The 21,509-nt window shown below is 39.7% G+C and overlaps 1 protein-coding gene across 4 annotated transcripts in view; it reads left to right on the top strand.

Annotated features, from left to right (window-relative positions):
* PHF20 (PHD finger protein 20) overlaps positions 1 to 21,509 on the top strand; it is a 164,030-nt gene that overhangs the window by 10,749 nt on the left and 131,772 nt on the right. For all 4 annotated transcript variants that reach the window (XM_073236666.1, XM_073236663.1, XM_037012865.2 and 1 more), the window contains one exon: positions 11,342 to 11,456. In XM_073236666.1, the coding sequence (XP_073092767.1) occupies positions 11,374 to 11,456 (83 nt within the window). In that variant the 5' untranslated portion in view covers positions 11,342 to 11,373. The remainder of the gene's footprint in view (positions 1 to 11,341; positions 11,457 to 21,509) is intronic.

Genomic DNA, 21,509 nt, shown 5'->3' with positions numbered 1-21,509 from the left:
ATGTCCATGGCTCCTTTATCGTATATTAATTGACCATATATGTTTGGGTTAATGTCTGGAGTCTCTATTCTGTTCCATTGGTCTGTGGCTCTGTTCTTGTGTGTGTGCCACTACTAAATTGTCTTTATTGCTGTGGCTTTGTAGTAGAGCTTGAAGTAGGGGAGTGAGATACCCCCACTTTATTCTTCCTTCTCAGGATTGCATTGGCTATTTGGGGTCTTTTGTGGTTCCATATGAATTTTTGAACTATTTGTTCCAGTTCGCTGAAGAATGCTGTCGGTATTTTGATATGGAATGCATTGAATGTGTAGATTGCTTTAGCAGGATGGCCATTTTGACCATATTAATTCTTCCTACCCAAGAGAATGGGGTTGATTTCCATTTATTAGTGTCTTCTTTAATTTCTCTTAACAGTGTCTTGTAGTTTTCAGGCTACAGGTCTTTCACTTCCTTGGTTAGGTTAATTCCTAGGTATTTTATTCATTTTGATGCAATTGTGAATGGAATTGTTTTCCTGATTTCTCTTTCTGCTAGTTCATCGTTAGTGTATAGGAATGCAACAGATTTCTGTGTGTTAATTTTGTATCCTGCAACTTTGCTGAATTCAGTATTAGTTCTAGTAGTTTTGGAGTGAATTCTTTTGGGTTTGTTATGTACAATGTCATGTCATCTGCAAACAGGGAAAGTTTAACTTCTTCCTTGCCAATCTGGATGTGTTTTATTTCTTTGTGTTGTCAGTTTGCTGTGGCTAGGACCTCCAGTACTATGTTGAATAAAAGTGGGGAGAGTGGGCATCCTTGTTCCTGATCTTAGGGGAAAAGCTTTCAGCTTCTTGCTGTTAAGTATAATGTTGGCTGTAGGTTTGTCATATATTGCCTTTATTGTGTTGAGGTACTTGCCCTGTATACCCAATTTGTTGAGAGTTTTTATTATGAATGGATGCTGAATTTTGTCAAATGCTTTTTCAGCATCTATGGAGGTTGTCATGTGGTTTTTGTTGTTTTGTTGATGTGGTGGATGGTGTTGATGAATTTTCGAATGTTGTAACATCCTTGCATCCCTGAGATGAATACCACTTGATCATAGTGTATGATCCTCTTTATGTTTTTTTGAATTCTGTTTGCTAACATTTTGTTGAGTATTTTTGCGGATGTTGTTCCTTTTGGATTGGTCACACAGTTCTCTTAATATTGTTTCATTCCTGGAGATCCTTTTATCTCTCTCTGCGTCAGCTTCTATGGGTTCCTGTTCTCTAGTTTCTATTCCATCAATGGCCTCTTGCATCTTATCCATTCTGCTTATAAATCCTTCCAAAGTTTGTTTCACTTCTGTATTCTCCCTCCGAGCGTATGTAATCTCCCTCTGGACTTCATCTCTTAGCTCTTGCATATTTCTCTGCAGCTCCATCAGCATGTTTATGATTTTTATTTTGAATTCTTTTTCAGGGAGAGTGGTTAGGTCTGCTTCTGCAGATCCTTTCTCAGGTGTTGTCTGAACTGTCTTGGGCTGGACTAAATTTTTTTTCTTTTCATGGTGATAGCCGTGGCTGTAGGCAGGTTGCGGGTGTGTTAGCCTGGAGAAGAAAGTCCTTTCCTGCTTGCTGGATGCCTTGCCCTTCTCCGCTGCCTGTGATGGTTACCCGCACTGCTGGAGCAGCCACCGGGTTAGTCCCCTAAGCTGCTGTGGGTGGGGTTTCCATCAGATCAGCACGGAGCCTTGCGGGGACTGGCAGGCACGCCAGTTCTGCTCCTCTGTGCTAGCAGCACCCCTGCCGGGCAGCTGTGTGGCAGCAGCGGCCTTTGGGTCTGGCCCGGGTGGCTGTGCGTTGGGCTGGTATTCCGGTTGGCTGCTGGGAGCGTGCCTGCTCCCTCTGGCTCTGCTGCAGCTGTGCGCGGGCCTGTACTGGGCTCCTCTGGCTTCACTGCCGCCCGTGCGCATGAGCTGCACCCGGGCTGTTTGGTTGCGCCGCTGCGGGCTCGCAGAAGCCTCTTGTGGTCCCGTCTGGCACCATTGTCGCACGGATCTGTTCCCTGTCCCTTCCAGCGCCTCCGCCCCCAGAGCCTGCTGCCACTCTCCCACTACTGGGCCGGTGTGTCGGGGTCCGCGCCAGTTGGAGGAACGACTGGCAGGCTGCTTAGTGCCGTGTGGGGCTTCAGAGTTGCCCTACCTACCCGGGGTTTAGGGCGCCTAACTTTCCCCAGAATTCCCAGCTGCTGGCTTAGTGTGCCCGGACAACTTCATCTAGCCATAGGGTCCCTGTCTCTTTAAGACTTGCAGAAAGCATTTGTTTTTCTTTCGTCTCAGGGGCGCCGAATGCGGGGACCTGCCCACAGGTTTTGCTTTTCCGTTTCTCTAATATCCAGCACCCTGTGCAACTTGTGTCTGCGTTCCGTGTTTGGATTTCTAGAGCTGGGTGTTTAGCAGTCCTGGGCTTTGACTCCCTCCCCATTCCGACTCCTTTCTTTCCGCCCGATTTTGGGGTGGGGGAGTGTTTGGGTTCCGCCTGGCCATGGCTTGTATCTTACCCCCTTCGTGTGATGTTGAGTTCTCACATATGTAGATATCCTGGCTGTTGTACTGCATCCACTGGTGTCTCTTTTAGGAGTAGTTTGTATTTATTGTATTTTCATAAATATATGTGTTTTGTGGAGGAGATTTCCTCTGAACTACTCACTCCGCCATCTTCCCATCTAATGACTTTTATTTTAAATTCTTTGTCAGGAAAATTGGTGATTTCAGTCTCACCACACACTCTCTAGTGTTGGAGGGATTTTGGACTGAAGTAGGTTCTTCTGCCTTTTCATGGCGATGGAAGTGATCACTAGCCAGTGGCGTGTGTGTCAGGTTGGAGAACAAAGTCCCCTCCTGCTTGCTGTTCACCTGGCCCTTCTGCTGCGCTGCCTGTGCTGGTTAACTGCACACGGGGAGCAGCCTCTGGGTTAATCCCCTTAATTGTTGTGGGCGGGGTGGCTCTTGGGATGGCCTAGGGCACTGATGGGGGTTGCAGGCGACTGGTGTGTGTTCTCCCACGAAAACGACACCCCTTCATGCTTTTGTGACTCCGCACCGGTCTGTGCTGCCTGTTCTGGGCAACCGCACTCGGAGAGCAGCCTCTGGGTCGATCTTATGAGCTGCCATGGGTGTGGCATCCCTTGGGCTGGCCTAGGGCACTTGTGGTGTTTGCATGCGAGCATTGTGGTTTTGCCATGAGAGCAGAGCCCGTACGTGCTTCTCGGACTCTGTGCCAGTTTCTTCTGCCTGTACTGGTCAGGTGGGTGCATGGGGCATCCTCTGGGTTAATCTGTGCTTCTGTGTGCATGGCGGACCTTGGGATGGCCTAGTGCAGTGGCAGTGGTTGCAGGCGATCCATGGGTGTTCGCCGCAAGAACAGAGCTCCTATGTGCTTCCTGGCCTCCACACCAGTTTCCTCTATCTGTGCCGGTCAGCTGCTCGCCGGGGATATCCTCTGGGTTAATCCACTGAGCTGCTATGGGCGGGGTGGCCCTTAGGATGGCCTAGGGCACTTGTGGTGGTTGCAGGCGATCAGTGTGTGTTTGCCTCTAGAACAGAGCCCCTATGTGCTTTTTGGACTCCATGCCGACTTCCTCTGCCTGTGCTGGTCAGTAGCACACAGGGGGCAGCCTCTTGGTTAATCCCCTGAGCTGCCATGGGCTGGGTGGACCTCAGAATGCCCTAGGGTACTGGAAGGGGTTGCAGGAGAGTAGCACGTGTTTACCACGAGAACAAAGCCCCTTCGTGCCTTCCAGACTCTGCACTGGTCTCTGCTGTATGTGTTGGTTGACTGCGGGCAGGGGGCAGCCTCTGGGTCTGGCCTGGTGAGCTGCTTGCTGGGAGAAGCCTCTGTGTGGTTGCTGTGGGTGGGGCTGCTCCCCGGTTGCTGCACAGCCATGACTGGTCAGCTGGTTCACTTGCAGTGCTGGTGGTGGGGAATGAATGGCAGACTGCTCATCGCCGTGAGGGGCTTCAGCACTGCCTTGCCACCCAGGAGGTTAGGGTGCCTGAAGTTCCTTAAAAGTTCCCAGCCTTCTGGGCTGAGTGTGTCAGGACAATTTTGTCCACCTGTTAAACCCTTGTATCTTTTTAAAGCGCCCACTTTTCTATTGTCCCAGGGCAGCCAGCTGTGGGAACCTGTTCACAGTCTTAGTCTTGGATTTTGCCTTTCCGTTTCTCTAATATCTAGTACACCATGCAATGTATGTCTGTTCTCCCGATGCAGATTACTAGGGCTGGTTATTTAGCAGTCCTGTGCTTCCACTCCCTCCCCACTCTTATTCTTTTCCTCCCACTGGTCAGCTGGGGTGGGGGGAGTGCTTGGGTCCCACCTGGTCACGGGTTTGTATCTTACCTTTCGTGAGATGTTGAGTTCTCGCAGATATAGATGTAGCCTGGCTGGTGTACTGTATCTTCTGGTCAGTCTTTTTGGAATAGTTGTATTTGCTGTATTTTCAAAATATATATGGTTTTGGAAGGAAGGAGATTTCTGCCACCCTACTCACTCCGCCATTTTGAGAATGCCACCTCAAAGCATGACATTGAGGCAAGGGTTTTAATCCCATTTTATAGATGGGCAGACCAAGGGAGGCTCACTGATGTTCCTCATCTTCACTCAGGCAACAGTGAATGGAGCCACAATTGACCAGAATGTATCTAAATCCTGTCTGTGCTCCCCTCCCTCAGCATTCACTCACCTTCCTTTAAGAAAGAATTTTGGCAGAGTCCTCTCTAAGCTTCTTCTGTGAGACCTACTGGAAGTTCTGATGTTAATGCTTTTCTTGGATAGCTTTCCACCTCCTAGTCCCAGGGTTTTGGGGGAGAGGACAGCTCATACCTCTTGGGTGCCTTGCCTCTAGGACTTTATGTCTGTCTGGGATTCTTTTCACCCAGATATTCACGTGGATGTCTCCTTTCATTTAGCTCTCTGCATACACACCTCCTGAGAGTCCTTTCTACCAGCCTTATCTGAAGTGGTCCTCCCATCACTGGTTCACATTGTTTTGTTGGGCTTTCCCCCACTGTACTTACCATGCCAGAAAGTATCTTATTTGTGTATGTATTTATAATTTTTTTTTGGTGGCATTAATATACACTTGCATGAACAACACTGTGGTTACTAGATTCCCCCCATTGTCAAGTCCCCACCACAAACCCCATTACAGTCACTCTCCATCAGCATAGTAAGATGATACTATAGAATCACTACTTGTCTTCTCTGTGCTATACTGCCTTCCCTGTGCACCCCTCTACATTATGTGTGTTAATCATAATGCCCCTTTTTCCCCTTATCCCTCCCTTCTCACCCATCCTCTCCAGTCCCTTTCTGTTTGGTAACCGTTAGTCCATTCTTAGGTTCTGTGAGTCTGCTGCTGTTTTGTTCCTTCAGTTTTTTCTTTGCTCTTATACTCCACAGATGAGTGAAATCATTTCGTACTTGTCTTTCTCCACCTGGCTTATTTCACCGAGTATAATACCCTCTAGCTCCATCCATGTTGTTGCAAATGGTAGGATTTGTTTCTTATGGCTGAATAATATCCCATTGTGTATATGTACCACATCTTCTTTATCCATTTGTCTACTGAGGGACACTTGGGTTGCTTCCATACCTTGGCTATTGTAAAAAGTGCTGTGATAAACATAGGGGTGCATATGTCTTTTTGAATCTGTGATCCTGTTTTCTTAGGGTAAATTCCTAGGAGTGGAATTCCTGGATCAAATGGTGTTTCTATTTTTAGTTTTTTGAGGAGCCTCCGTGTTGCTTTCCACAATGGTCAAACTAGTTTTCATTCCCCCAGCAATGAAGGAGGGCTCCCCTTTCTTTGCATCCTCGCCAGCATTCACCTTAATTCTTTTTTCACTTTGAGCCCTCAGTCCTTTCCCCCAGAGTACAATGGGGTTTCTGAGGTCAGGACCTTCAGTTACTATGGCTATAATACTCTTCCCCTCTCCCAAATTGAAAATCTTTTGTCAATACAACATTAAATGTGTCATGACTTCAGAAAATTCTGCTGCTGTGTTTTGAGTACCTAGTTTGTGCTAGACAATTAGGGGCTTTGAATATGTTTTTTTCTAATCAGATATAATTCTTATTGAACTCAAGATAGGGGCCATTAATCCTTATTTGAATAATTAAGAAACAGCTCAAAGATGTAGCTCATGGAGAAACATAAAGTGTTTAAGGATCCAGGAGCTACAGTGCCTAGAATCAAATCCTGGCTCAGCCTGTTACTATATGGGGGGTCCTAGGGCATCCCTAGCTTTTCTTTGTTCTTTTGTTTTCTCGTCTTTTCAATGAGGTTTAATAATTGTACCTCTGAGGTTGTTGTTACGATTACATTACTTAATATATGTAAAATTATCTATAATTGTCATTACAAATGTTTTTATGTAGGTTTAGTTAGTCTCTGTAAGGGTATATATCTACTATGCTCTTTGTAAGGTTAGTTCACAGCCTTTTCATTTTAGCTTAAGAGCATTCTTTATTTCATTTATTTTGCATCTGTTTGGCAATCATTTCTTTCCCTAATGGAGTTTATAGTATAGTCCTACTACATTAGGTTTTGTTTAAATATTCTCTTGCTCTTAAACATGTGAACTATATCTTGTTTCCCCAGAATTGTAATGTAAAGAGCTATTGTTTTTTTCTTCCTGTTTTCACAAATGACTTATTTTTATCCTGGGTGTGCTCTTCAGATTGAAATTACTGAGTCCATGTGTATAAGCAGTTTTACTGTTTGTTCCTTACTTCTAGATTGAGGTATAAAAAGATGGCCATGGCCAGGGCCCCAGGCAGTAGTTGAAGTGTTCCATTTTCCCACATCTGGGCCAGTATTAGGTTTTGTCTTTTCTGAAAAATTGAATGTTTCTGCTTGTTATATAATGTTAATTCTGACACAGCATTTGAAAAGCATCCAATTTCCTGTGTTCTAAATATGTTTATTTCTGAATGCATGAATGTAAACATAGAAGACTTTGATAAGGGGAAGAGGAAGGGCCTTCAAGAAGTGGTTTGTCTATCTCTGGGAAAATCCTGTTACTTACAGTAAGACAGATGTTACCTACCTTAGAGGACCTCAGAAACTGCAAGCCCCTCTGCACTTGAGTTTCCTTTCTGTACCATGGGAACCACATTTAGTTTTAAGTACATTTGGCATTGGTGAAGACCCAGTAAGATAGTCTAAGGAGGAAAGTTCTTTTGCATACTTAAATAACATTGTTCAGAAATTAAGAAATATGTAAAAGGAATCCAAAATTAAAATCTTGCCAACTAGATAATCCCTGTTGACAATTAACAACAGAAAAGTGGATTCTTACATTCTAATAATATAGAAAGGTAAGAAAATGAAAAAAGTTAAATTTTCACACTCTATTCCTCTCATTAAGGGAACTACTTAAACAGCTTCTTAGTTCCTTCCAAGAAATAATTTTATGTGTATGCTATAATCTGTCTATATTTATCTTGTTTACATTGAAGGGATAATATCAAACATATGCCTCTGTACCATGCCTTTTTTTTGTTTGTTTAGTTAAGGTATCATTAATATACAATCTTATGAAGGTTTTACATGAGCAACATGGTGGTTTCAACATTCACCCATATTATCAAGTTTCCCCCACCCCCACCCCATTGTAGTCACTGTCTATGTAGTATGATGCTATAGGGTCATTTATACCATGCCCTTTTAACTTGACAGTATTATCTTGCAGATGATTCTGTATCAGCATCTATAGATTGCCATTATTCCTTTTAATAGCTATACAACATTCTGTTGTACAGATGAAACATAATTCACCAAACTAGGTTTCTTTTGATGGACATTATAGCTGCAGGAATTGCAAAGCTATATTGATTATCTTTGTAGATAATTTGGCAGACTTTGGGGGAAGTATCTGTAGAATAAATTACTGGCACTGGAATGCTAGGTTGCAGGTATGTGCATTTTTGTAGGTAGTGCCAGGTTGCCTCTAGAAAAGCTTTCCCAGTTTATGCTTCTAACAACAGTGTAAAAGTATACTCTTTTCTCCTTATCCCAGCAAACACTGAGTATCCTACCTTTAAATATTTTGCCTGAGAAATGAAAAACTATTTTGATTTGCATTTCCTTTAATTTAGGGTGAGGTTATGTGTATATATCACATGCTTATTAGACCTTTATATTATTTTCTCCCTTGATAATCTGCCAGTTTTTATACTTTACCCATTTTTAAGTGAATTGTTTGATTTTTTGTTCTTGGTTTGTATGCATTCTTTGTTAATAAGGAAAGTTAGCTCTTTGTCATATATGTTGCAGTTATTTTCTTCCAGTTTGTCATTTGTGAAAAGTACCCTTTAAACTGTATTACACAGTGTACATTTAAGCTTTCATTATCATTGATTCAGGGGCATTGGGGGCAAATAACTATTTAAGGAAGTAAAGTAGGTCCTCTGTGTCTTGGGTAGTAGTGGGCTCCCATTGTATGGAAATGAATGTGAAGGAGTGATTTGAAGTCCTGCCAAGGTCTTTAAAATGGAATCCTATGTAAATACAGATTGCATCAGATTTTTTTCTTAGTTTTCCTCAGTGTTTTTATTGAACATAGTTTTTCCTCTCATTCTGAAAGCTGGAGATTTTTTGGAAGAAAAATCTAAGGCCTTGAGGAATGGATAAGTTAAAAGGTACTTAATCTTAGTTTTCCTGTATCTTGAAAAAAATTTGTTTTAAACTAAATGTGAGAAGTAAAAATGTACTTCTTATGTAATTAAAACAAATTCCTGCGTCTGTCTTGAACTCTATTTTATTAGTTAATAGATGTTGTCAAATTGAGACCTTTAGATGATTTTCGGTTGTCCCTTCCCTTGCCATTTGCTAGAGCTCATTCATTTTTCCTTAATTTTTGTGTTTGTCTTCCTAGGTGGTCTGGAGTGGGGACTGAGTTGGATTTCTTATTGCTAATTTCCATCACAGTTCCTTACTGGTAGTACTCCCTAATGGTTTGTTAAATGAATTAATGTGACATTTAAAACCAAATTCTCCCACCCAAGAAGAATGGAGAGTATACTGGGGATGGGACATGAAAGCCAGTTTAGCCCTTAGTCTTATTCTCTGTGAAACCAGAGAGTGAAACATTAAACAAGTGGGTCAGAGTTACAATGAAACAGGTTTTAGTTCTGTGATAATAAGGAAGACCTGACAATTCAGTCCCAAGAGGAATTGGTTTTCTTGAGCATTTGGGAATAACTTGCTTATTTTCTTTCATTCACTGCCTTGGTCCTGTATTTTAATAGAAGACCTCCTAGGGTACCTGTGGGGAAGTTGTGTGATGAAAGAATTTAGAAATGAAGCAGACTGGGGCTTTTCTGTGGCCTGTCTCTTAGCATCTGAACCTTAGTCAAATTACTTGGGGCCTAATTTCCTCATTTATGATAAATAGAATTATTAAAAGCTACTAAATATATAGTCTTTGCTTTGTACCAGCCCTGTACTCCTTAAATGGGTTATCTCATTTAATCCTTACACCCACTCGCTGCCTAGGGAGAAGTGATATCTGTTACCATCACCATCCCAGTTTTATGGAGAAGAAACAAATTTAGAGGGGTTAAGTAATTTATCCAAATTCATTCAGCTAGTAAGGGGTGGAGCTGGGGGTTCAATGCCAAGCATTTGATCCCTTTATAATATATTGCATGACTTCTATAAGAGGGAGTTGTGCCTTTCTGCACGAAGTCTGACAAATACTAGAAGCTGGTGAGTGTTCAGTGTCACTCTGCTTTTCTTTTTGTTTGGCATCACCTTTTCATATAATCTGGGAGGCCAAGCTATTAATCTGAATATCACTTGGTATGCATAAAGTCAGAGATAAAAAGGTAGATAATTGACGAAGTATTTAGGCAAGCCAAAATGAACTTTTCTACTGATTGGATTTACTTACATCAGATTTGTATCTCATTTACCTGGAGATTGTTAGGTAAAGCCAAATTCTGACTCTCCCTTTCTCAGGGTCCACATAATTGAAATTACGTAGCTTTTCAGTTTATTAGGTTTCATTTTCTTTAATTACAAATGTCATCTATTCCTGCCTTAGTTTGATTTGCTTTGTGTGTTCCCCAATATCATCCCTTCAGAATGAGTCATTTAATGGATAGTTCATCCTTCATGCTATTTTTTTTTAATGGAAAATTTTGTTTGTGAAAGACTGTAAGTTTAAGAAACTTTAAGAGGAAAAGAACAGTCATATACAACCTTTTTTTTTTTTTAATGCACATGACTTTCAGTATGAGCTCAAAGTGGTATAGTTTTGCATCCTGTTTTTTCATGTAATACATTGCAAGCAAATCTTCCTAAGAAGTGGTGGGTGGTACTATGCATCAGATATGAGGACCCAATTCTGTGATTTTTCTGCATTCATCCGTTACAAAGATTGTGCTTCTGGTGTGAGCCAGACGTCCTGGCAGTGCCCTGGCATTGCTTCAGGAGCGTATGCTGCTGAGATCTAAAGTTTAGTGGGAGAGGATTTAGTCGGGGTAGCCTGCTGTATGGAGGTGACTTGCTTAAGTGCCCTGAGAGTTCAGAATGGCTGTGTCTCCATCAGAACCACCAATAGCCCCCCTCAAGATAAATTTTTCTCATATAGAAAATAACCACCAATCCTAATTCCCATAGACTTATTAATAAGGAATTACTTAGGAAAATATAAATCAAGAATTACTTAATAAAAAATTACTTGTCAGAAAGGACTCAAAAAGGTAGAAAATAAAAATAGATCAGTGAAAGAATAAATAGATCTTTCTTGTGCAGCCTTCCAAAATAGGGCCAGAAATCAGTGTTTCAGCTTTTGTTTGCCTCCTTTGTAGCACTTAAAATTGATAGTGGTTACAGCTTGCGATTATTTTGTTTCTCTGTTTAGTGGCTACATTTTGTTTTCCCACAGTGGACTAGAAGCTTCATGAGTGCAGGAATTGTGCGTCTCTTTTGTACTTGAGTGTTTTCCTAAATAGTTTCTCAACAGATATTTGTTGAATGCATCAGTAAATGATTGAATATAACCCTGAGAGTAATTTTAGTTTTTGGAGTTCTGAGGGGTGCCCCTTATAGGTGAGTCTTTGGTAAGCACTGTTGAGGGAGGGTCCCCTCACAATTCCAGACACTACAGGATGCAACAGAATGGAGGAGGAACCATTGGAGGGCACACCTGTGTTAGGGTGAGGGCAGGCATGAAATAGGACGCTGACATGGTTTCCTGGAGCTTTGTGTTTTGAATAAATGCCTGTCTTTTCTGTGTAGTGAGTTGGTGCTACACTCTGGGCAGACTTTGCTAAGTTTCATAAATATTTAATTGGCTTTTTCAGGAGAATAAAGGCAGCCCCGTTGATGCCTGAAAATGACAAAGCATCCACCTAACAGACGAGGAATCAGCTTTGAAGTGGGAGCCCAGTTGGAAGCCCGGGACCGATTAAAAAACTGGTACTTTTACATTTTTCTGTTAATTAAATCCCTTCAGTAAAGGACTTTTGCCAGCACTGATAAAGAGGGCAGCCTGGGCTTTTCTGTAGTGTTTTCCTGCTCCCTGACTTGTGGAAGGTGGAAGGAGACTTAAGTCTAGGGCCATGGGAATGTCCATTCTCTTCTGTGCAAGGATTCTTGTGTCAAAGGGACTATGCCTGTGACCCCTTGTTCATGCTTGTTTCCCCTTTCTGCCTGTTCATCTGCAGGAGTTATGGGAAAAAGAAGCATGAGTAGCTACAGGGAAGGGAAGAGTTAATAGTGGCAGCTGTCTTGCTCTTGGCTGTCTGCCTGGGAGAATAAAGGAGAGAAAGAGCAGGGCTGGAAGAATGAAGAAAAGGGGTTAGATTGGAAAAGGTCTTGGTGTTGTGAACAGTCTCTTCTGTTTTCTGGATGTGTTGTACAGTTGAAATTGAGTCATCACGCTGTAGGAGTGCCTAGATTCAGAAGCTGACGGGTTGTGGTCCCAATTTTGTCATTGGTTTGTGATCTCTGGCTGGTAATTAGCTGCTTTGAAAAGCATCAGCTTCATTTTATAAATGTGGATACTAGTAATATTTACCTCACAGAGTTTTACTGAGAATTGAATGAGTGTTGTGCTTTTGGGGCTTTATCTCAAAATAAGGTGACCACTTCCTGGAGTGTAGGAAAAGACAAGGGAAGACAAGCAGGAAAATCGTTGGGGCAGAAAATGTCTCTGCTGCCTTTTGGGACTGGGAGATTTGATACAAGAATTAGGGATACTTTGAACACCTAGTTGTTTTTAGGCTGTTTTATATTATCTATAATTATTTCCCTTTTTTGGTTTCCCTCAGTATTTTTTAAGGCAGCAAAATCAAGGGAAGGAAATTATTTTAAATTTGGAAAAAAATACAGAAAAAGTTCAAAAGTGGAGCTAACCGTCAGATAACCTGTGCATTTATTACTCAGAATTAACAGATATTAACACCTTTGTTTTATTTATATTTAAAAAAATAAAGGGCATGAAACATTTCTTTTTTTTTTAAATTTTTATTAAGGTATGATTGATATACACTTACAATTTTATGAAGGTTTCACATGAAAAAACAATGTGGTTACTACATTTACCCACATTATCAAGTCCCCACCCATAACCCAATGCAGTCACTCTCCATCAGTGCAGCAAGATGCCACAGATTCACTATATGCCTTTTCTGTGCTACACTGTTCTCCCCGTGATCCCCCACACCAGAAACATTTCTGATATAATGGAAGTACCTTTGTTCTCTAATTCAGTTCCCCTCCTGCATTCTGTAGAGGCAACCAGCATCCTCAAGTTGGTTGTTTCCTCTGTTCATGTTTTTATATTTTTACTATATATATAGGTATCCATAAATAATGAATCATTTTGGTTTTTTTAAGAATTTGTATTAAGTGGTATCGTGTTTGTTTCTGTATCTCATGTTTTTGTGATTTCCCTGTATTGATATATAAGGTATTCATCCTAACTTCTGTATAGAGTTCCACTGTATGAATGTACCATATTTTGTTTACCAGTCTCATACTGATTGAGTTTCAGATTCCAGGTTTTCACTTTATACACAGTGCTCCTGTGAATATATTTTTTTTAATTAAAAATTTTTGGAGGTTAGAGATTATTTTATTCAGTTCTTAACACTGCCTAGAACACAGTAAACACTCAATAAATGATAATTTGGAGCCAAAAACAAGTAAATTAACATGGTATTCTGTGAATGACAGTCTAAAGTAGATTATTTGAGAAAACTGCAGTACTCCCTCATGTAACAAAATTTTATGTGATTAAATAATAATTTTTAAGTTCAATCATTTCTATAACCTTAGTTCTTGCTTTGACATTTTTGTTTGTTTTTTCTTTTTTTTGAATTAAAGAATTATTGATAAACAATTTTATGATGGTTTCACTTACACAAAACAGTGGTCTTGTGAACATCTTTTTGAATGTCTGCTTGTATACAAGTGCAAGAATATTTCTTAGTGGCTTAAAACTTTTTTAACTACAACCTATAGTAAGAAATACATTTTAAATCCAGTGTGCTATCCACCCATATACACATATAATTTTTAAAAAAATTTTTTTATTTTGATATCATTAATGTATAATTACTTGAACGACATTATGGTTACTAGACTCCCCCACTGTCAAGTCCCCCCGACATACCCCATTACAGTCACTGTCCATCAGCGTAGTAAGATGATGTAGTCACTCCTTGTCTTCTCTGTATATACTGACTTTCCCATGTCCCCCCCTACATTATGTATACACATACAAATTTAACTGAAGCAATAATTTTATGAAACAGTCCTTCACCTTAATACATGCATTACACTCTTATATTTTTCTTCTGTGTTGTGTTTGTTTCCCTAACATGCACACAAAAGTGCTGATCAATAGGCATTAATTAATAAACCCTAGCCTAGTAGATTTGTTGACTAGTATATACACACATTTTCAGTTTTACTGGAAATTGCCAAGTTGATATTCAAAATGCTTCTCAGTCATACTCGCAACAAGTAGTATATAAAACTTCCTATTTTTCCATATCCTTACCAACCCTTGAGTTTGGCAGACTTTCTTTTGCTAACCTATTGGTTATGAAACTTTATTGTTTTATTCTATGTTGTCCTTATTCTAGTGAGGTTGAGCATCTTTTAATAAGTGTTCTGTGATTTGGTCTTGACTATTTTTCTATTAGATTGTTTGCTTTTCTTAGTGATTTATCAATGCTTTAATAGTATATATTATGAATTCCAATTCTTTGTCGGTTTGTGTTGCAAAAATCTAAGTCTGTAGCTTATCTTTTCAGCTTGTTTATGGTATCTTTCATGGCACTAAAGTTAAAAATTTTAATTTAAGAAAAATGACTAAACTTTGATTTTTGCTTTTTGTGATGTGTATATAAAATTCTATCAATTAGTTTAAGAAATATTCTCCTAAGTTCTAAAATTTTTAAAGGTTTGCTTTTCACATTTAGGTCTTTAAATCTACCTAGAATTGATTTTATGTATGGGATGAATGTGTTATCTAATTATTGTTTTTCTTCATCATGTGAATAACCAGTTGCTTCATAGGATATTTCGTCCTTTCCCCACTGATCTGCATGCAATACTACTTACGTATATCAAGTCCTATAACATGGGTCTGTCCTGAGATCCTTATTCTATTCCATTAATCTATGTTTGGTCTTGTGCTAACAATAAATTGTCTAATTGAGATTGCTTTAAACTAAGTCTTGATACCTGCTAAGAGAGGTTTTTATTCTTTTGTGTTTTATTTTACTTGTATTCTTAGATGTTTTCTCTTTAATGTGAATTTTAATATTTGTCAAATTTTGAAAAACAATGTTGGAGTTTTTAAATACATTATTGAATTTATAATTAATTTGGGGGATTGATATCTTTATGATAGTTTTCACCTATGAAAATCTTATGTCTTTGCATTTATTCACATTGTCTTCAGTAATATATTCTCCATTAAGATTTTACATATCATCTATTAGTTTTATTCCTAAGAACCTTCTAGTTTTTGTTGCTTCTGTGAATGGATTTTCTTATATTACATTTTCTCTTTGGTTGTTGGTGGCGTGTAGAAATGCTGTTGAGTGTTTTGTTTTTTTATCAAATTCACCATGTGGACTTTATTGAGATTGTAGTTCAAAAACAAAAATGAACTGCTGAAGAAAAAGATTTGTGACATTTATGAGACTGTTGGAAATTTAAGCATCAATTAATGATATTAAAGAATCATTGTTAACTTTTTCAGTTGTGGAAATTATATTGTGGTTATGTTTTTAAAGAGTTTAATTTTTTAGAGATTATATACTCACATATTTATGAATAAAATGGTATGTTTTCTGGGATTTGCCTAAAAGATAGTATGAAGGGAAGAAAAGGTAGGAGGATAGAGGAAGCAAAAATTGCCATGAGTGGCCATGGGTACATGAGGATTTATTATTGGTGAGTTTTATGCGATCTTATATCCAAAAACCTTGCTACCTTTTCATGTTTGTCCTTAATGGCTTTTTAGATTTTCTGTGTAGACTGTCATATACCTGCAGTTTAGTATTTTGCTTCTTCCTTTCCAATCCTTATACCTCATTTCTTTTCTGTCCTTCTTTTGTTCCCTTTTCTTTCCTCCCTCTCACCACCCATTCCCATTTACTTTGACCAGGACCACACCAGCATGATGTTAAATACTGGTGATAGTGATCTTTCATGACTTCTTGTTTGATTTTAACAACATGTGAAGTTTCACAGTGAAGTATGATGTGTGATGTAAAATCGTGGTAGATTTTAATCAGATTAAGTAAGCACCTTCTTGTCAATTCCTTGCTTGCTGGAAGTTTGTTTTTTAGCCATAGTGAATTTTGAATTTTATCTAACACTTTCTGGGCATCTAACTGACCATATGTACTTTTTCCCCCTTAATCTATTAGGATGGTATATGACATTTATAGATTTTCTAATGTTGAACAATTCTTGCTTACATTCCTCGATAAACCCTATTATGTCATTTATATAATAAATTAATTATGGGATTCAGTTTGTTAGCACAATTGATCACTAAACAACAGGTTGAACTGCTTGGGTCCACTTACATGCAGATCTTTTCCAAAAAATATATTAGAAAAATTTTTTGGAGATTTGTGATAATTCAGGAAATTTGCAGGTGAATTTATAGCCTAGAAATATCAAAAAAATTAAGAAAAAGGTATTTCATGAATGTATAAAATATATATTGATACTCTATCATTACTACCATGAAATATATATAAATCAATTATAAAAAGTTAAAATTTATCAAAACTTATGCACACACACAAACCCTGCGTGGTGCCATTTGCAGTTGAGAGAAATGTAAATAAGTGTACAGATGCACTGTTAAATCATAACTGCATAAAATTAACTACATACTGTACTACTGTAATAATTTTGTAGGCACCTCCTGTTGCTTTAGTGGGCTCAGTTCTCAAGACTGTTCATCTTGTAAACACATGATGTAAACTTATGGCATCGATAAATACAGTACTGCAAATATATTTTCTCTTCCTTTATTAATAACATTTCTTTTCTCTGGTTTACTTTATTGTAAGAATGCAGTGTACAGTGCATATAGCATACAAAATTTGTGTTGTTTATGTTACTGTTAGGTCAGTAATAGACTATTAATAGGTAAGTTTTGGGGTAGTCAAACATACGAAGATTTTCATCAGATAGGAGATTGGTGCCCCTAGCCCTGCATTGTTCAAGGGTCAACTTTATTTTATTTGGGATTTTGATATCCTGTGTTCATTAGTACTTTTGGTTTTTATCTTGTCTTCTTGTACTATTCTTGTCTAGTTTCAGTCTATTGTACTAATCTTAGATAATGAGGTAGTTTCTTCCCTTGTTCTCTGGAACAGTTTCTTGAAGCTTTGCTAAATCTTCACCTATACTCCTTTTTTGTGAAAATAAATTTTAGACTCCCAAGTATTTTAATAGTTACTGTTCTGTTAACATTTTCTCTTTCTTGAGCTAATTACCTTGATTTAGTTTATGCTTTGTCATATTTTTTCCAAGTATGGTAGCAATATAACATTTTTATATAGTATGCAGTATATCCTTAAATAATGAGGATATTTATAATTCCACCAACCTAACAAGGTATAATTGTTTATATATAAAATAGTCATGATCAGGGTGTACATAAGATTTTTATATACTCTTTTTTTTCTCAGTTAATATGACTACATAATGTAATCATACTGTCTGTTCTCTTAAGTGGATAAACTATTTTTCAGATCATCATTCTACCTTTGTAGTACTTTTTGCTTCCAACTTTCTGTATTTATTTACTCCTTTCTTCTGTGTTAATTTTCCAAACTCTCTGTCAGGCAGTGAATAGAATGCTGCCCTGCCCACTTTTGCTCTTGTCAGGGGGAGAGAATGTCCAGCTGGTGGCTGGAGTGGTCTTGTGCTGGAGGAATGCGTTTGGGGCTAAGGGAGCAGCCTAGGGAAGGATGAGCCCTGCTCTGCCTGGGGAGGTGGTAAAGGCTTCTCAAAGAAGGTGAAGTTGGAGCCAGCTGGGAATTAAACTGCAGGGAACATTTGGGCACAGGCAGAGATTTTTTTTGGGTGGGATGTCAGTGCCATGGCATCAGTTGTAAAGGTTGGATGGCTAGGTCTCTTCAGGTGCAGGTGACAACACAGACCCAATGTCCTAGAGTCACATTCAGGTAAGTTTGCTTCCTTGAATACTTTTCTAAATGGAAATACAGCAGATCAACAGCCCGGACTGTGCACTTAGATTGTAAGCATTTCTATAAATGTTTTTAAACCACTGTCTAGTGTACTGACAAATGCTTATAATGTAGATTGAAGAGCTCCGGATTAGTGACTCATGCTCTAATTACTTGAGTTTACTTGGTCAAGTTACTTTCTCTCTCCCAGACTCAGTTCTTACATAGTCAGCATGGAGAATTAGAACTGAATTATGTGGATTTGGTAGGATCATTGCTGCGTAAGTGTTTTGTATTCCAAATTATCAGGAAAATACAGCCAATAATTTTCTTCTTAGATATGTCTACTGTAAAAATGAAAACATTATGTCCAGCTTGTAAGAAGTTTAAGTACCAAAAATCTAAAGTTAACATTTAAAAGAGAATCCTTGGGCCACAAATTTAATAACAACTAACTTTTATTATCCATGCTGGTTGTCATGCACTTCATGGTTTGTCTAAATCTTCCAGTTAACATCCTCCTGAGATGTGGGTGCTGTTAATTCGCTTCATTTTACCAGTTAAAAAAAAGGAAGCTCAGATAGATGAACTTGTTTGCCCAAGGTCACACAGGGTTAGGAATGGGGTTTGAACCCAGATGGACTGAGTTCATAGCCTTACTGAAATAACCAGAACTCCCCAGAGTGTTTGATGTTCCAGATTCCTAAATAAAAAAAAAAGAAGACACCAAAAACACATTCTGTAATGTTCACCTGAATTCCTAATGTAGAGGACTGGACATTTAATTGTTTCATTAGATCTTTGACTTTGAGTGCTATTGTCAAAAACAGGGAAGGATTTGTTATGTTATTTTTAGGTTGGAAGTGGTTGTGTTTTCACCCTAATAAATGATTCATTTACATTACAAAAATAAGTAGTATTTCTGCAGGGTGGAGCCCTGTATTATGTTTTCAGTCCATGGAGATAAGATGTGGTTATTGGGGTTAGGGTCCAGCTCTTCATTGCTTATTTCCTTTATTTTCTTTTGTTTTTTTAAAATTAAGGCATCATTGATATACACTCTTATGAAGGTTTCACAAGAAAAGCAATGTGGCTATTACCTTCACCCCTATTATTGAGTCCCCCACATACCCCATTGCCATCACTGTCTATCAATATAGTGAGATGCCACACAGTTCCTATTTGTCTTCCCTGAGCTACACTGTCTTCCCCGTGACCCCACACACACTATGTGCACCAATCATGATACCCCACAATCCAGTTCTCCCTCCCTCCCCCACCCCATCCCTTTGGTAACCACTAGTCCCTTCTTGGAGTCTGTGAGTCTACTGCTATTTTGTTCCTTCAGTTTTGCTTCGTTGTTATACTCCACAAATGAGGGAAAAAATTTGGTATTTGTCTTTCTCTGCCTGAGTTATTTCACTGAGCATAATCCCTCTAGCTCCATCCATGTTGTTGCAATTGGTAGAATTTGTTTCTTTCTTATGGCTGAATAGTATTCCATTGTGTATATGTACCACATCTTTATCCATTCATCTACTGATGGACACTTAGGTTGCTTCCATATTGTGGCTGTTGTAAATAGTGCTGCAATAAACATAGGGATGCATATGTCTTCCTGAGAATCTGTGATCCTGTTTTCTTAGAGTAAATTCCTAGGAGTAAAATTCTTGGGTCAAATAGTATTTCTACTTTTAGTTTTTTGAGGAGGCTCCATATTGCTTTCCACAATGGTTGAACTAATTTACATTCCCACCAGCAGTGTAGGAGGGCTCCCCTTTCTTTGCATCCTCACCAGCATTTGCTGTTGTTTGTCTTTTGAATGGTGGCCATTCTAACTGGTGTGAGGTGATATCTCATTGTGGTTTTAATTTGCATTTCTCTGATGATTAGTGATGTGGAGCATCTTTTCATGTTCCTGTTGACCATCTGAATTTCTTCTTTGGAGAAGTGTCTGTTCATAACCTCCACCCATTTTTTAATAGGGTTATTTGCTTTTTGGGTGTTGAGGTGTGTAAGTTCTTTATATATTTTGGATGTTAACTCTTTGTTGGATATGTCATTTACAAATATATTCCCCCATACTGTAAGATGCCTTTTTGTTCTGCTTATGGTGTCCTTTGCTATACAGAAGATTTTTAGCTTGATGTACTCCCATTTGTTCATTTCTGATTTTGTTTCCCCTGCCCGAGGAGATGCATTCAGGAGTAGGGTGGTGGAAATTTCCTCTCAAAATCATATATATTTTGAAAATACAGCAAATACAACTATACCTTAGAGTGACCAGAAGGTACAGTACACCAGCCAGGCTACATCTGCGAGAACCCAACACCTCATGGAAAAGGGTATGATACAGTGCCGTGACCCAGAGGGACTCAAGCACTCCCCCAACCCCAGCTCACCAGTGGGAGGAAAAGAATCAGAGTGGGGAGGGAGTGGAAGCACAAGACTACTAAATAACCAGCCCTAGTAATCTGCCTTGGGAGCACAGACACATATTTCATGGTGCTCTGGATATTAGATGAGCAGAAAAGCAAAATCTGAGACTAAGATGGCAAATGGGTTCCCACAACCAGCTTCCCTGGGACAGAAGAAGAGCAGGTGCTTTAAAAGTCTTAAAGGGGGAAGGGTTTAAAGGTGGACAAATTCTTCCTGGCACACTCAGCCCAGCACGCTGGGAACTTCAGGCGCCCTAACCCCTTGGTTGGCAATGCAGTTCTGAGATTCCTCATGACGTTAAGCAGCCTGCTGTCCCCTGCCCCCCACTTGCTGACACTGCAAGCAAACCAGCTGACCTGCCATTGCTGCGGAACAGCTGGAGAGCAGCTCCGCCTACAACAACCACACAGCTTTACACAGAGGTTTCTCCATGTGTGCGGCTAACCAGCCAAGACCCAGCGGCTGCTCCCTGTGTGCAGTTGACCGGCACAGACAGTGGAGACAGGCACATTATCTGGGAGGCACAAAGGGGCTCTGTTCTTGTGGCAGAACATGCACTGCTTACCTGCAACCTCCTCCAGTGGCTTATGCCATCCCGAGGGCTACCCCGCCCATGGCAGTTTAGGGGATTAACCGAGAGGCTTGTCCTTGCACATGGTTGACCTGCACAGACAGAGGAGATAGGCGCAGAGACTGGGAGGCACGAAGGGGCCTTGTCCTTGTGGCAGAGAAAAGCGCTGCTAGCCTGTGACCCCCATCAGCAACCCAGGCCATCCCTGAAGGCTGTCCCGCTCATAGCAGCCTAGGGGATTAACCCAGATGCTGCTCCCTGTGTGTGGTTAACTGGCACAGACAGTGGAGACAGGCAAGGTGACTGGCAAGCTTGAAGGGACTTTGTTCTCCCAGCTGACACACGCTCCACTCACTGGCGACGTCTCCCATCACCATGAAAAGGCAGAAGAACCTTGTTCAGTCCAAAATCCCTCCAATACTAGAGAGAGGGCTTGGTGAGACCAAAATCACCAATCTTCCTGAAAAAAAATTCAAAATAAAGTAAAAGTCCCTCTGCTGATGGACCTACAGAGAAATATGCAAGAGCTAAGGGATGAGTTCCGGTGGGAGATAACAGAAATGAAACAAACAATGGAAGGATACAATAGCAGACTGGATGAGGTGCAAGATACTGTTAATGGAATAGAAATCAGAGAACAGGAATACAGAGAAGCTGAGGCACAGAGAGATTAAAGGATCTCTAGGAATGAAAGAATATTAAGACAACTGTGTGACCAATCTAAATGGAACAATATTTGCATTATTGGAGTACCAGAAGAAGAAGAGAGAGAAAAAGGGATCAAAA

This window comes from Manis javanica, chromosome 5, assembly GCF_040802235.1.
Source record: "Manis javanica isolate MJ-LG chromosome 5, MJ_LKY, whole genome shotgun sequence".
In the NCBI taxonomy this organism is placed as follows: domain Eukaryota; kingdom Metazoa; phylum Chordata; class Mammalia; order Pholidota; family Manidae; genus Manis; species Manis javanica.
This window is presented reverse-complemented; position numbering and strand designations above follow the sequence as displayed.